This window comes from Candoia aspera, chromosome 4 (genome assembly GCF_035149785.1).
Source record: "Candoia aspera isolate rCanAsp1 chromosome 4, rCanAsp1.hap2, whole genome shotgun sequence".
Classification (NCBI taxonomy): domain Eukaryota; kingdom Metazoa; phylum Chordata; class Lepidosauria; order Squamata; family Boidae; genus Candoia; species Candoia aspera.
Window position 1 is genome coordinate 101,671,039 of NC_086156.1, and position 13,420 is coordinate 101,684,458.

At 45.1% G+C, this 13,420-nt stretch overlaps 3 protein-coding genes across 5 annotated transcripts in view; 2 read left to right on the forward strand and 1 right to left on the reverse strand.

Moving 5' to 3' along the window:
- Positions 1-13,420, forward strand: part of SPN (sialophorin) — a 344,473-nt gene that overhangs the window by 130,382 nt on the left and 200,671 nt on the right. The window lies entirely within an intron of this gene.
- On the reverse strand, positions 367-4,620 carry ASPHD1 (aspartate beta-hydroxylase domain containing 1). The gene is made up of 4 exons (XM_063301335.1): positions 3,395-4,620; positions 2,089-2,202; positions 961-1,086; positions 367-845 (listed from the first exon to the last, which is right to left on the reverse strand). The coding sequence occupies exons 1-3, from the start codon at positions 4,149-4,151 to the stop codon at positions 977-979; spliced, it is 981 nt and encodes a 326-aa protein (XP_063157405.1). The 5' UTR covers positions 4,152-4,620; the 3' UTR covers positions 367-845; positions 961-976.
- Positions 6,855-13,420, forward strand: part of SEZ6L2 (seizure related 6 homolog like 2) — a 28,663-nt gene continuing 22,097 nt past the window's right edge. The window contains exons 1-5 of one of the 3 annotated variants that reach the window (XM_063301339.1): positions 6,855-7,500; positions 11,197-11,415; positions 11,788-12,105; positions 12,334-12,467; positions 13,045-13,237. In XM_063301339.1, coding sequence (XP_063157409.1) covers positions 7,431-7,500; positions 11,197-11,415; positions 11,788-12,105; positions 12,334-12,467; positions 13,045-13,237 — 934 coding nt within the window. In that variant the 5' untranslated portion in view covers positions 6,855-7,430. Of the gene's footprint in view, positions 7,501-11,097; positions 11,416-11,787; positions 12,106-12,333; positions 12,468-13,044; positions 13,238-13,420 lie in introns of those variants that run through there. The other 2 variants (XM_063301338.1, XM_063301336.1) reach the window with 2 other exon arrangements.

The following is a 13,420-nucleotide window of genomic DNA, read 5'->3' on the forward strand; positions in this document are numbered from 1 at the left end:
GGACTTCAACTCCCGGAATTCCCCAGCCAGCCTTGGGGAATTCTGGGAGTTGAAGTCCACATGCCTTAAAGTTACCAAGGTTGAGAAACACTGCCTCATATACCGTCCTATCAGTGATTTTAATAATTTTCTCGGAGATCTCCACCTTACTCCCTGCAGCTTTCGATCTGTATCCAATTTGATTTTCCTTATACTGTTTGGTCACACTTCCTGAGATCACAGCTTAATGCACTTAAAAAAAAACCTGGGCTGATGTTCAAGAGTATAATCGTGGTTAGTGCCTTTAATCCCATAAAGCACATCACATTAGTAAGTTCTGAATTGTTTCTCCTGCAAGAAAGAAGTCTCTGGACTAAGAAATATGAGTCTTTAAGGATTTTATTGGAATACAACTGGCTAGGATTTTTCAAAATTAAATCCCTTGACACAAATGTCGAGATACAGATGTAGTGAAAGAACAACAACAAATTATCATAGACAGGTAGAAACAGAGTATTTTACTTTGGTTAATTTCTTACCCTCCTTCCCAAAACAACCCTGGAGAAATCTATGCTACTGATACAGAATGTGGGTTTCATATACTTCACTAAATGTGAGGGCATCTAGTACTATAGTGTAGTCAGCAACATTCCCACTTGCACAACCCTGAACAGAGCAGTGCCAGAAGAAAAAAAACCACAAGGAACCATACAGTGCAAGAAAAGAAACCAAGATGTTCTGCGTCACAAAAGTCTGTAGGATGGGTCTTAAAGAGGGCGCAGAGTCACCTTGAAGAAAAAGACATTTCCATGGCTTCGTCCATCACAGATCTCTGTGCAGCTTTTGCATGACACCTCAGCACCTAACTAAAACAATGAAAATAAGAATACTGAAACCAGACCAAGACAATAGTATAGGAAGCGGTTGAAGTTTGTGAGGGCAGCAAACATTTGTGAGATTGTGTTTGTTCCCCCCCCATACCTGCTAGGTGAGGCATCTATCGACCAGGGGCAAAGATGTAATCTAATGCCTGTCGCTCGGGTCCTGCTACGTTGGGGTGCCAGAGATCAGCAATAAAAATCACTTGGGGTCCATCGCTGGGGGAACCTGTAACAAAGATAGCTGAAATTATTATCTCAAAAGCGGGTGGCCTATGATCCTCATGTTTTATACAGCCCCCGATTTAATTTCAGTATCCTTTGGCAACAATCCGATTAGATCTCTTGACCAAAACAAAGTGTTTCTCCCCCAATAGCTTGCCAGGTGAAAAGAAAGAAAAAATAATTATGTCAAAAAAAAAGGGGGGGTTGCCAACACATGAGACATAAATGGGGTTGGCTAGTTCATGGTTTAGCTTGACACTAGCCAACCATATTTTAGACCATTGGGCAAATCCAGAAAACTCATTTTCTGTCATAGCTGATGGTTGAGTTTATAGTTAATCAGCTCTGTGTGCCCAGACAATTCAGCAAAACCTGGTTCAGTTAACCCTGGGCTAATGTGTTGTCAACCATTGAGAGAATGGAATACCAGAAAACGGGTGGGAGGAGTTCGGTGCTACCTATTTTAATCTTTGGGCCACACCTTTCACTCTCTTCAGCTCTGCCCACCAGTGTTCCATGATGCAACCCTGAACAGATTATTCCTGCAAGACAGACAACCTTTCACCAAAATAAAAATAAAAACTGTCCAACCCTCTTAGGTGGAGTCCTCAAATTGTGCAAAATACTTTCTCTTGTGAAAGCTTCACAAAATCCTGCACAGAGAGGGTGGCAGGAAAGACAATTGTATAGAGGTGGCCAGATGGTCATGAGTTTAATAGGGTAGCATTGTATCCATCAGGCTCAGAGTCCTTCCCTCTTTGGGCAACACAGAGGTCATGCTCTGAGCAGAAAATTTGGGTGAGCGGGATAGGAGATAAACAGCCAACCCCAGCATAACATGCCTAAAGCTGAGGTGTGCTGATGAGCACCCTTATAGGATTTTATACAGTGGGGAACCGAGGTTTCAAAGAAGTCCTAGTCTCCCAACCACTTTTCAGAAAGACAGATTGTTGAAGTCAACTCACTTCAGCCTTCATGCCTTAGCCTGCTTTCTGTGCACTCTTACCGTTATGGGCTGTGGTATGCAAGAAGGAATCATCCACCAGAAGGCAGCATCCTTCAGACCAGCACTGCGGCTCGCCCCCCACCACCAACTCGCAACCAGGTGGCACTTTTAGCCCTAGAAGTGGAATGAAGAAGAAGCTGTGAAGGGGGGGGGCACCCTGAATGATGCTTTGCATCCCACCCCCCATACAAGAGAGAGATGAGAAACATGCTGATTTAAAGCACTAATTACGGAAACGGCTTCCCACGCTGGGAGAAAGAGAAGCTGTAATGTGCAAAACCAAGAGTGCCTACCCCATTGGGGCATAGAATTTTTATCACCCCATCCAGAATAGTGGACCACAACCTGGGGAACCTTTTTTTGGTTCAGCAGAAAGCAGGTAGGCTGCCTGTCTTAAGACTGCAAATGACAGTCATGGCAGAAATAATAGAAATTACAGAAGATAATTGGAGAACAGGAAAGGGAGGTCTGCACACATTAAAAATTCTTTTCTGAAAAACTCCTTGTAGATATCCTCATGTCTTAAGGACAAATGCTTGAGATTTTATTGTGAGCTACTAAAAAAGGTAAAGGGTTTACTGATTCTTTGTGCCACATACCCACTCACCCACCCATTGTACTTGCACTGTGAATCAAAGTTTTTTTTTGTTTGCCAATGATGCATATTTCTCATAGCATCTTCACTGAAGAGGCATCCTACAAAGAATGCCTCTTCTGAAATGCCATTTGTCACCTGCAGATTTTCTACTATTAAAAAATAAGATTTATTTATAGTTTCTGAGCAAATACATCTGAAGCAGTGCTGCAGTTAGAACAATTATCCCAAATGTGCCTGTTTGGCTGCTACTAATTATAAACAGGAGAGCCAGTTTGGTGTAATGGTTAAGTCACCAGGCTAGAAACTGGGAGACTGTGAGTTCTAGTTCTGCCTTGGGTACAAAGCCAGCTGGGTGACCTTGGCCAGTCACTCTCTCTCAGCCCTAGGAAGGGGGCAATGGCAAACCACTTCTGAAAAACCTTGCCAAGAAAACTGTAGCAACTTATCCAGGCAGTCTCTGAGAATCACACACAACTGAACAGATAAAAACAACAAACAACAATTATAAACAGCATAGTTAATTTTTAAAAATCTAATAATAATAATAAAGCTTATAAACAGCTCCTATTTAGGGATCAGAAGAGTTCAATAACTGGGCAGCATGTATTATACTGAAAGAAGATGCAGGTTTTCAGACACTGGTACCCCTTCCCCACCAAGTAGACACTGTGATTGGCCCCATTCATTGGTCCTCCAGCATTTGCTCACCTAGGTGGCACCGTACCCTGGTGTTCGTTGGACCATAGGTGCCAGGTAGTACAGTTCCAGGCTGCAAGACATTAAAGCAGGCATTTCCAAAGCAATTGGCGTTGATAAAGGTGCGTAGTGCACTGAGTGCCCGGTATGTCCATGGGCAGCTGCGACAATTCTGTGCTATGCACTCCCCCTGCCGGTAGAGGTAATAACTGTGCCAGCCAGGGCTGGCATTGACCGTCCATCCCCGTGGTGTTGGGGCTCCGGGTTCAAAGTCCCACGCAATGCCCTCAAATTCCCGCAGGATGGCTGGGAAGCTGAGTTCAAGAATCTCCACATCATGACGCTGGGACTCCCGGGGGAAATATGGGGCTGAAGGCAAGTCGGGGAGGTAGAAGGCGCTGGGCTTCTGAATTGCCAGCCGTTCGCCCAGCTGATAATGGGCCTGGTCCCGGATACCTTTGTGCAGCCGGTTCATACCTGACCACGAATAGCGCTTGGCATAATCTCGCAGGCTGCGATACAGGCGCCGATTGATAGCATCACCCTTGAGGGTACGATGAGGGCATCCTTCTTCCGGCGGTATACCTTGCGGATGAGACACAGGGGCTACCTGCCCTGTCCCCACACGATAGCAATACCAGATGAACAAGAGGGCTAGGGAACTCAGCACAGCTATGGCCGGCTCTGGCCGAGAATGCCAAGTGGAGGGGTCTGGGAGGAGCGGTGAGAGAAGGCCACGGAGACCCCAATCAGCCATGATCCTGGGCATCTTCAGGCACAGCTAGAGCATCTTATGCAAATCTGCTGTCTGCCTGGCCATCCTGAATTGCCTGGGCCAATTCTATTCCTAGGATGCCCTTTCAACCCGTGCTTTCTATTTCTTTCTGCTCGTTCAATATTTTGTCCAGCCACTGCATGGATCTATTCTTTAAACAGATGCTTAGTTTCTGAGGCTTCAGTCAGTCATTCTCACCCCTTCTGCCCCCCACACCGTCACAACATTCTCTCCCCCTATTGCTATATCCTCTTCCTCTAAACTGGGTCTCATTTTGCCTTATCAATTATATCTCTTACAACATTCTTATCTGCCTCCCTTGCTGTAGTTTCCCCTGCCTATTTTTCCTCGGCCCTCACTAGTCACCTTCTCTGCTGGTGTCTCTTCCCTCCATTTACTCTATTACAATACAAATTATACCTTCCCCATACAAATGTGTTGTCCCCCCCACCTTCTCCCTTACCCTTTTATCTCTACCTGTATATTTGTCCATTTCCCAGTCATTCCATCTTCTAATATTCTTGCCTTCTCTGTCTCTCCCCCAAATTCCTTTATCACTCTCTTTCCTGTGTGATTCTCTTTCTATCTCCTCCTGGCTGAACTCCTCCGTTGCCAATTGTCTACAGTAATTTCTTCCCATGCACATAGGCTATCAGATGCATCCGGAAAAGATTAGAGCTCCCCCCCTCCCCCCCACCGCTCTAATCTGCCATCCTCCCTTTGACGTCTTTCTCTCCTTCCTCGTATCAGCACAAGCTGAGGCTTCGCTGCATAAACAGCCACCCCCAGCCACACACATGGATACCTGCGATGGTTGCTGCATCCCAAGAATGGCCAAGGATCCCCTGTATCAACAGCCCCCAATGGGCATGTGGTCACCCTGAGCAATGGATCTCATCAGCAAGGAATCCAATCTCATTTCCAGGGTGGAGGGTGCAGGATGATGATTTTTTTTTTTTTTTTAGTGCTGCACGAGGTAAGCTACCAGCTAGGCCTGCTTTAGACTAGTGCCCCTCCTCCCCTAACTGCAGCATAGGCTTAGCCATCACTCCACTCTTTTGACGTTGGAGGCAACCCCTGCCTGCAGCGCAGCCATCTTTCCCACTCCTCCCCGGGCTGTCTATTTCAGGCAGCCAGCTGATTGCTGCATCAGATATGTTTCTCAAAGAAGTCTTTTAGCTGTACACCAATGATCACTGCTAATAGCAACTTTCCTGTGAACCGCCCTTAGCATCTTCCTTACCAGCTCCTGGTACCTATATCCTAGCAACTGCCTGGCAACCACAGTGCCTCCTTAGCAACCATCTTCCCATAGCAACTTTCATAGTAACCATTGTGAGGGGAGATTAAGTTGAGGCAGCCAAGGCGAGGAGATTCCTTTTTCTGCTACCTCCACCCCTGAAGAGTGATCACATCCCCCCCACTACAACCTCTACATCTTCCCCTCCCCAATTATTTCAAGAATGTATTTTTCATCTTGATTCTGTGCCCAGCTTCTGTAACCTCTGACAAAAAGGCCCAGGATGGGAGGGGTGGTGGTGGTAGACATTTTATAGGAGTGTTATAATTGGGAGGCGAACACTTTGAGTTGTGAGGGATTGAAGGAGCCCAGATGGGAGGTGGGAAGTTGGAGGTTGGAAAAAGTCACAAATAATGTTTGTGCAGAGAGAGGAAGAAAGAACAGCAGATCTAAGCTCTCAAAATCTGGATTTTGAGAAAGGAAATAGAAAAAAAAAATGCTGCATGAGATAGGAACATCTTTAATAATAAACACCATGTTTCTGTAAGATGCTAAATATTGCCTTAAAAATTCTGGGACCTGTGGTTTGCAAAAACCTACAGTAAACTAGGAAGGTGTGGAAGTTTGCAAAAAAAAAAAAACCACACAGAGAAACGCATAAGCCCAAACAGAGTCAAACAGAGATTCTGCCTAGATGCCTGCCTTGAATTTCCCAAAATGGCAACATAAATATTTGATAGGTTTCTTGCTGAACCTCATTGGGAAAAAATGACGGGCAATCTAAGGAGCCTGTTGTATTTTGAACTCTTGCCATCTGTCTTCTTACAAGGAATGGCCAAAATGTTAATGGGTATTAATCATGCATTTTGGTAATAAAATGGATAACTTGTTTTCAAAATTCTTGTGGGAGGTGAGGTCACAAATCAGTAGGTAAGATTTGCAACATCACTAATAGGGTTTGCATCTGTTTTCCTCCTCAATGTTCTGTTAGAGAACAGGCCTTGAACAGTTTCCTTTTATCATCTAGAAAAGGGGATCTACTTATGTATTAGCTTGGTAAATCAGGAAGCTGTATTTTTAATAGGAATGAAATGTTACATATATTGTGTTCTTCGTTTTTAAAAAAATCAAATAATATACTGTAATTTATTTTCCATATTGCGCTTTCAACCTATCCTTATGGGCATCTGCTAGGATGGGGGTGGGAATTTAGATTCCACATTCTCTATTCTATTCAGAATAATTTGTAGATCCCAACCGAGTTCCTTCTGCAAACACGCAGCCTGTCATCCATTGCGTTTCATTGTCAAGGACAGAGGGGGAGAAAGAGAGAGAGGGAGAGAGACTTGCTTTGCCAAACCACTGAAGATTTTACATTTACAAAAAAAAATCATTCACAATATCCTTCTATTTTTATTTGAGTTTTTCCTGGTTTGGTAGCAGAACCTATTGCAAGAATGGAATGGGGAGGAGAAACCACATGCTGATGGCAATGGATCCATATGTGACTTTCCTGGCAGGGGTATGTAGGTGGCCAAGAAGCAAGGATTCGATGCCTTTTCTTACACAAAGAAATCCATCTGTTTCCTGTGTTTCTCCATCAAACTGAGTTTCGGTAGGCACTCTGTTGTTCTGGCAAAAGGTGAATGTAAGACATGAAAGAAAGAGAGCGGTTCTTGGCTAAAGAGGCCTGACATCATGCCTCATCTCAAAAATAATTTCATCGAAAGGAAGCAGTCCACTGCATTTCTCTTTCAATAAGCAAGGAGGAAGAGGATTTCCAGATAACACAGTTCATCAGTTATGCAGCAAGCAGAAGCAGACTGCAGAAAAGGCACATTTCCAAAACCCAAATAGAGAAAGCCTAGGTTGCTTTCGAAAGGCAAAAGAGAAAAATCGTACAGAACTAGTCCTTGCAAGAGAAGCTACTGCATTTTCATTTGCTAAGCAGTCTCCTGCCTCCACGGCTCCCTTGCCTGGCAGAAGAAGGAAATAGCCAGACTAGGTATTCTGCAGGTCTGAAGAAATCCAAAATGCGCTGTTTGGAAAAAGGACCCAACATGCGTTTTCTTCTGCTGCTTTGCTCCCTGTCTCTTTTGCAAGGTAAGAGGACAAGGGCTGGGGAGAGGGGCAGCGGGCTACCAAAATGGAATGGGCTTATTTCAATTTAACCACGTTTTGTACTAAAGAAAAGGGGGGTTGAAAATTCATCTTCATCACCAGCAGCCCCCCCCCTCCCCCAGAGCCCAGCGCAAATGGCAGGTGGGCATGTTGAAAAGATGATGTTGTAGGCACGGGATGCATATTTTCAGATATACCTTTACATGGGAAAAAAAAAGAGAGATGATGGATTTTTCTTCATTGCATGGGGATGCACGTATTTTTAAACAGCTTTGGGGAAATGATGGTTACAAGAGGATAAAAGAAGAGTATCAGTATTTGTATTGATGGTCTGTGATATCCAAAGGTGGAAAATGTGCAAAAAAAAGGGGTTGTTCTCTGGGTTGTAGTAAGCAGAATGCAGAAATCTGATGAGGAACATGGTCACTAGCAAGAAGGTGGTAATTTGGGGTGCTTTTTGGAAAATGGAGGGGAAGTCTATTTAAAAAGCTTTAAAATCTGTTAGAGAGAAATTTGGAGTCATCTTCACTTTGCCTTATACTATATCTCTGAAGCATTATAAAGGGTGACAGTGATTTTAAGGGAACTGATTATCAATAAGGGGAGGGTTGCCAGGTTGTTGCAGAATGTTGCAAGTGAAGCAGAAATTTGAGGCTGACCCTTGACAGGAGGTTACAGTTATGACTGAAGATCTGATAGTTAGGTTTGAAAGCTGAGCTGAATTTTGGAACACAAGGGTCCAAGAAAAAGAGTGGAATGAGATGTGAATAAATAGAACTAGGCAAAGAACAAGAGAAAAAAAAAACTGGGTTTTTGCATGTAATGCTGCCAAGAAAAATTCAGTATTCATGCATTGCTAAACTAAAGCACAGTCCAGATCAAAATGGGGTTGCCCCAAAAAAGGATCACTCAAGAGGATAGCAAGCACGATGGCAAAGACCTAAAGAGCTGGGGTGGGGGGTGGTTTGGCATGATGAAATCATGCAAAAGGGCGAGCTGTTAGGCGATGCATTTCCTAAACAGGGGGTTGGCACTCCTGCAGCTTTGCAAATTCTGTACAGGAGGAGAAGTTCAAATTTGCTGGATAGGTTTGGGTGAACACTATGGGAGCAACAGGGAGTCTACATGATGGTGGTAAGGGAAGCTAGGTTTCAAAAGCCAGAGTTCTTGTGGGGCACAAAGATGGGAGGAGGAGGGGGAGGGGGAGGAGGCCAGGCCTAGGAATTCAAGAAGGAGGGATAGGGGTGTCATTCTTGATTCAGGAAAGAGCTAGATGCATAGATGTTCCACTTGGATGTGAGGACAGACGGTAGTTAAGAGTGTATTCTTCACCACCACCACCCTTGTTGATTTGGGATGGGAGAGGTTGAGATATAGCACCCAGAAGGTGCTGAATGTGGGAAATGAAATCCCAATAAGATGCCATCTTACAGAAAATTCTATTAGTCGCTTTGCCCCTCTCCAGAGGCACCAGCACTGGATTTTTGACTGGTTGAGCAAACAAAGGTGAGGAAATATCTTTAGACAGGACAAGCGAGACAGGCCTTTCCACTCTTCTGAGCACCAGCCGTTTGACTGAGGGGTGGCAAATGCACTGGGCACCCAAACCTGTGAGGCAGCTGGCCTTCTTAATAGAGAGAGCTCAGAGCAATTAATGGTTTGTCAGAAGCTGCCCAGATCCCACATGTTGGCAGTTCCCTGCAGCGGCCACGGCTGTCAGTGCTGAACTTGTCATATCAAGGCAGCCCAAGTGATGTGCAGCGCTCATTATTCAAGGCCCTTTAGGTCCCTGATCTGATCTGCAGACTTCTCTGCTCTCCCAACCTGGAATGGCCTCTTCAAGTCTGCTATCACCCTTCGGTCAGCAGACTGCATCCTAGCCATAGGTTCTTGCTAGCCTCCTTGTTCCCCTCTGTTTACCACCATGAAGCAAAGTTTATTGTATAAATATAGAGCTAAATGACGCACCCTTCTGCAGCAAAAGAGAAGGGACGCAGGCGTTCACAAGATCACTTTTACACACGTAGGTCTCCAATGGGTATCTTAGCTACCCAATATACCCACAGGACAGCTACAAATTATTTGCCTCTTTTCACAATGGAGCTATCTGGTTTGCTGACAAGATCACATAATTTAGATCAATCATTCCACCTTAATTCACTTTAATCACCAGTTTTGTTAGATCACCTGAGTCTTAACGAACTGCTTCTACTTCATACTGTTTAACCATCTAATTGGCTTATTTAGCTGGCATCGATAAAGAGGAATTTCTCTCTCTCTCTCAATAATGGATTAGCAAATGGATTTGTTTTTTTTTATGATTATGTGAACAGCTCAGGTTATTCTTGAAGAGAACACACAGATCAGTTTAGGTTATGAGAATATACCCCAGTGGGTGTGTATGTGTGAAATTTTATTTTACCTTTTTATTAGCCCCAACTAGGATTGGCGACAAAACTGTGGTTAAGACGGCAATTCAAAGTACTGTGCTCTATTTGGGGAGTCACCGTTTTTGAATTGCACTTAAGTTTGTAACAGCTACTTTTCATTTTAATTAATCTGGAAAGAGAAACAGGGAAAAGAAGTTGGGGTGATGATGGTGAAGGCGTGCCCCGCATTTTTTAGGGACTAGTATCCAGTGTTTAGGATTTTGCCTTAGAGAACAAAGATTTGTAGAACCATGTTTCTGATTCCTACTTCTGTGTCAACTGGGAAAATAGATTATATCTATCTGGGGCAAGGAAAATGTGCATGGCCCAATGCCCCAGTTAACAATGGATGGAGAGCCCTCAGCGCAGTTTATAAACTCTATCGTGAAAGGACCTTGCACTCTAGAAGAACAGTTAAGGCGTTCATGGTGCAAAAGATAAGGCCTGAGCGCAGTTAGAAGATCTAGCATGATCAGGATACAAGCACTGCATAGCTTACCTATGTAATTCCATCTTAGAAAATTATAAAAATAAGACAGGAGGACCCAGAGGAGGCCTAGGAGGTACTGCAAGACCTACCAGCATCCATATACAAGGACTGCACAACTTGATAAACTGCTAGGCTAAGTTAGGATGGTGGCCACTCTGTTATTGAAGGCGCCCAATTTTTATCTTAATGTGCCTTCCAAGGAAGGGGGACAAAGGGCCCCGTGGACACAGAAGAGCACTCAGCATAGTTGTGCAGGATAGGACCAATGTCTAAGGAAGGGAGACCAGGATTACAGGCCTGGATGGACATTAGGCTGTACAGCATAAATAAGCAACCCAAGGTGTAGACCGGGGATGATTTGCATGCCTGTCTGTTGCTATAGAAACTCCTTGAGTGATTTGGGCCAGTGTCTCTCTCTCTCTCTCTCAGCATCCAACTTACCTCACAGAGCTGGTTGTTGTGGTGTGGAAAAATTAGGACTGGCATATCTGGGCAGCAGAAACCTAGGAGGCAACACATGGCTAGCTTTCTGTAGCTCTTTGCTGTCATCTGTGGTTGTCTGGAGTTTTGCAACCCAGCAAGGATGGTCTCAGGAAAAATGGGAGGAGGAAGTGCTGTGGATGCTGTTCCTGGAGGGAAGGTGGGACGTTTCTAAATTTAACGAACGAAGGGCAATGCACTTTCTTCTCTGACTACTTATGAGGCAGCTGGAAAATGAACATGGAGGACAGGCCACTGTTAACCCTTTGTCCCCTGCAGGCCTGCCTGTCTGGGAAAATGAGGAAGCCACCCCCTCCCCACTGTTGGAGGCCCTCTCGTCAGAGGCCATGGGGGGACCCAAGGAGGAGGAACTGGGGGTGTCAGCAGAGGTGAGGGGGTCTTCGCCCCCCAGTCCCGAAGGCCGCTCCGAATTGCTGCAGGGGACACTGCTGAGGAAGGAGTTTCTTGGGGGCGAGTTGGCAGAAGAACCTATTCCTGGTGAGGAAAAGCAAAGAATTTGGGGAAGGGGGAGAGAAGGTCTGGGATGGGACCAAATGCAGAGGAAAGGGTGGCTTGGGTTGAAGAAAAATGGAGGGGCGGGTGTGACTCTTGGTGGTGGGTTGGGGGCCTATAGGAAGGGGAGATGCAATTGTGAATTAAAAAGATTGGCATTACACTTTAAAAATAAGGGTAATGAATATTTGCATAATTGCATATTGGTTTTAATACCAGAAAAAGAGTTCCATGGCAGAAATTTCAGAGGAGGCTTCTGAGGGGGTGGGGGTGTATGGGAGGGTTGCAGTGTTTTTCCCTCCTCTGTTCTGACTTCCCTGCACCCCTTCTTTTTAACTGTCTTCCTCTCGGTCCTAGGAGGACATCCTTCTACTTTGCCCCCATTCCATCCACCCATCCAGCATCTAGATGGTGGGATGGTCCTTGAGACCTCCGCGGCCACAGCCACCGGCCCCTCCCCGTTGACCACTGCTGCCCCTCCCACTGGCTTCCTACTCACAACCCCTCCAGCTTCAACAGCAGCAGCTCCCCCCCGGTTGCCCCCTCCACCGGATGAGGCCGGTTCCGCCAACCACCCCATCTCAGCCACCACCACATCCTTCATCCCAGAAGGTGATGAGGAGACGACAACCACCCTGATTACTACAACGACCATCACAACGGTTCACACACCTGGTAAGTGCTAAGAGTGAGATGCAAAGATTTCTAAGTGGGCATAAGGAAGCCTTTCCCAACCTGATGTTCTCCATGACTTCAATGCCCCCTATCTTTCCCCAGCCAAAAAGTCTAGATGAGGGACATGGAGTTGTGGTAGGCTGAACTTGATTGGAAAAATATGGACCATCCTGGACTAAACTGACTTCAGTTTTCTTTGTCTCCTTCCTTCCTGCCTCCCTCCCCAAGTGCTTTGCAACAACAACATCACCGACGTAGAAGGCTATGTTGAATCTCCAGATTACGCTGGTACTACCTTTTATGGAGGCCTGGATTGTACTTACACAATTTCAGTGTATATGGGCTATGGGATAGAAGTACAGGTAAGCTGATATGAATTGGTCAAGACCAAAGAAGTTAAAACTATGTCTGAAGTTGGGAAACATGGACTAATCATTCTTTTAAAAAGTGTCTAGAAGTTTACAAGGGAACAGCTGACCACATTCCTGTATGCTTAATGGCATTTGGCATGGTCTGAAAGCAGGAGCACAGCACTTCCCTGCTATTTGGGAAAGCTGTCAGTTTCAGGCTTCTCTGCCGGACTGTGAAAAAGGTGCTGCTGTTTTAAGAGTCTCATTAATTTTAGTGAATGAAGTCTTTAAAAACAGCATCATCTTTTTTTCAGACTTGCACCAAAAGCCAGGCTGCTTTAAGAAACAGCAAAGCGATGTGCTTGCATGAGAATCAAAGGAGTCCTGTAACATTTTCAAAGCATGTCCAGCCCCTTTTTGTCCATTAGATGAATATTTGTCCTTTCCAGACATGGTTCCACTTGCCTCCTCCCCCTGATAGGCTTCCCGATAATATTTGCTCTTAACTTTGGATTCTTGAACAACCTTAAAAATATGGAGCATAAGCAGGTGTGGCCATCTTCTTGTTCTTCTCAACTTCCATCATCAGGTGCAGACTCTGAACTTGTCCAAGGAGGATTCCCTGACAGTCGAAGGTCTGGGAGGGGAGAAGCCAGTTGTCTTGGCCAATGAGTCATTGATGGTTGAGGGGCAAGTGATCCGCAGCCCAACCAATCAGGTCCTGATTCATTTTCAGAGCTACCACACCATCACTCCTGGTGTCTTCAGATTCCACTACCAGGGTAAGGCACAAATATCTCCCCATCCCACATTCCTCTAAATGACCTTTCTCTGCTCAGTCCCCCTCAAATAGATTGGATTCCTGCTTAAAACTTTCCATGCTGATTTTGAGTGCCTAGACTGCACATTATGGGAAGCACAGTTCAATATCTGAAATAAGGTAAGGAGTAATTTCTCATCCCTTG

Bases quoted from the DNA above. Each gene is read 5' to 3' on its own strand.
- ASPHD1 (XM_063301335.1), bottom strand. From the start codon at position 4,151: ATGCCCAGGATCATGGCTGATTGGGGTCTCCGTGGCCTTCTCTCACCG. The intron at 2,203-3,394 runs GTGAGCAAATGC...TTCCACTTCTAG, and splicing joins CAGGGTACGGTGCCACCTAG to GGCTAAAAGTGCCACCTGGT. The intron at 1,087-2,088 runs GTAAGAGTGCAC...TCTTTGTTACAG, and splicing joins GCATACCACAGCCCATAACG to GTTCCCCCAGCGATGGACCC.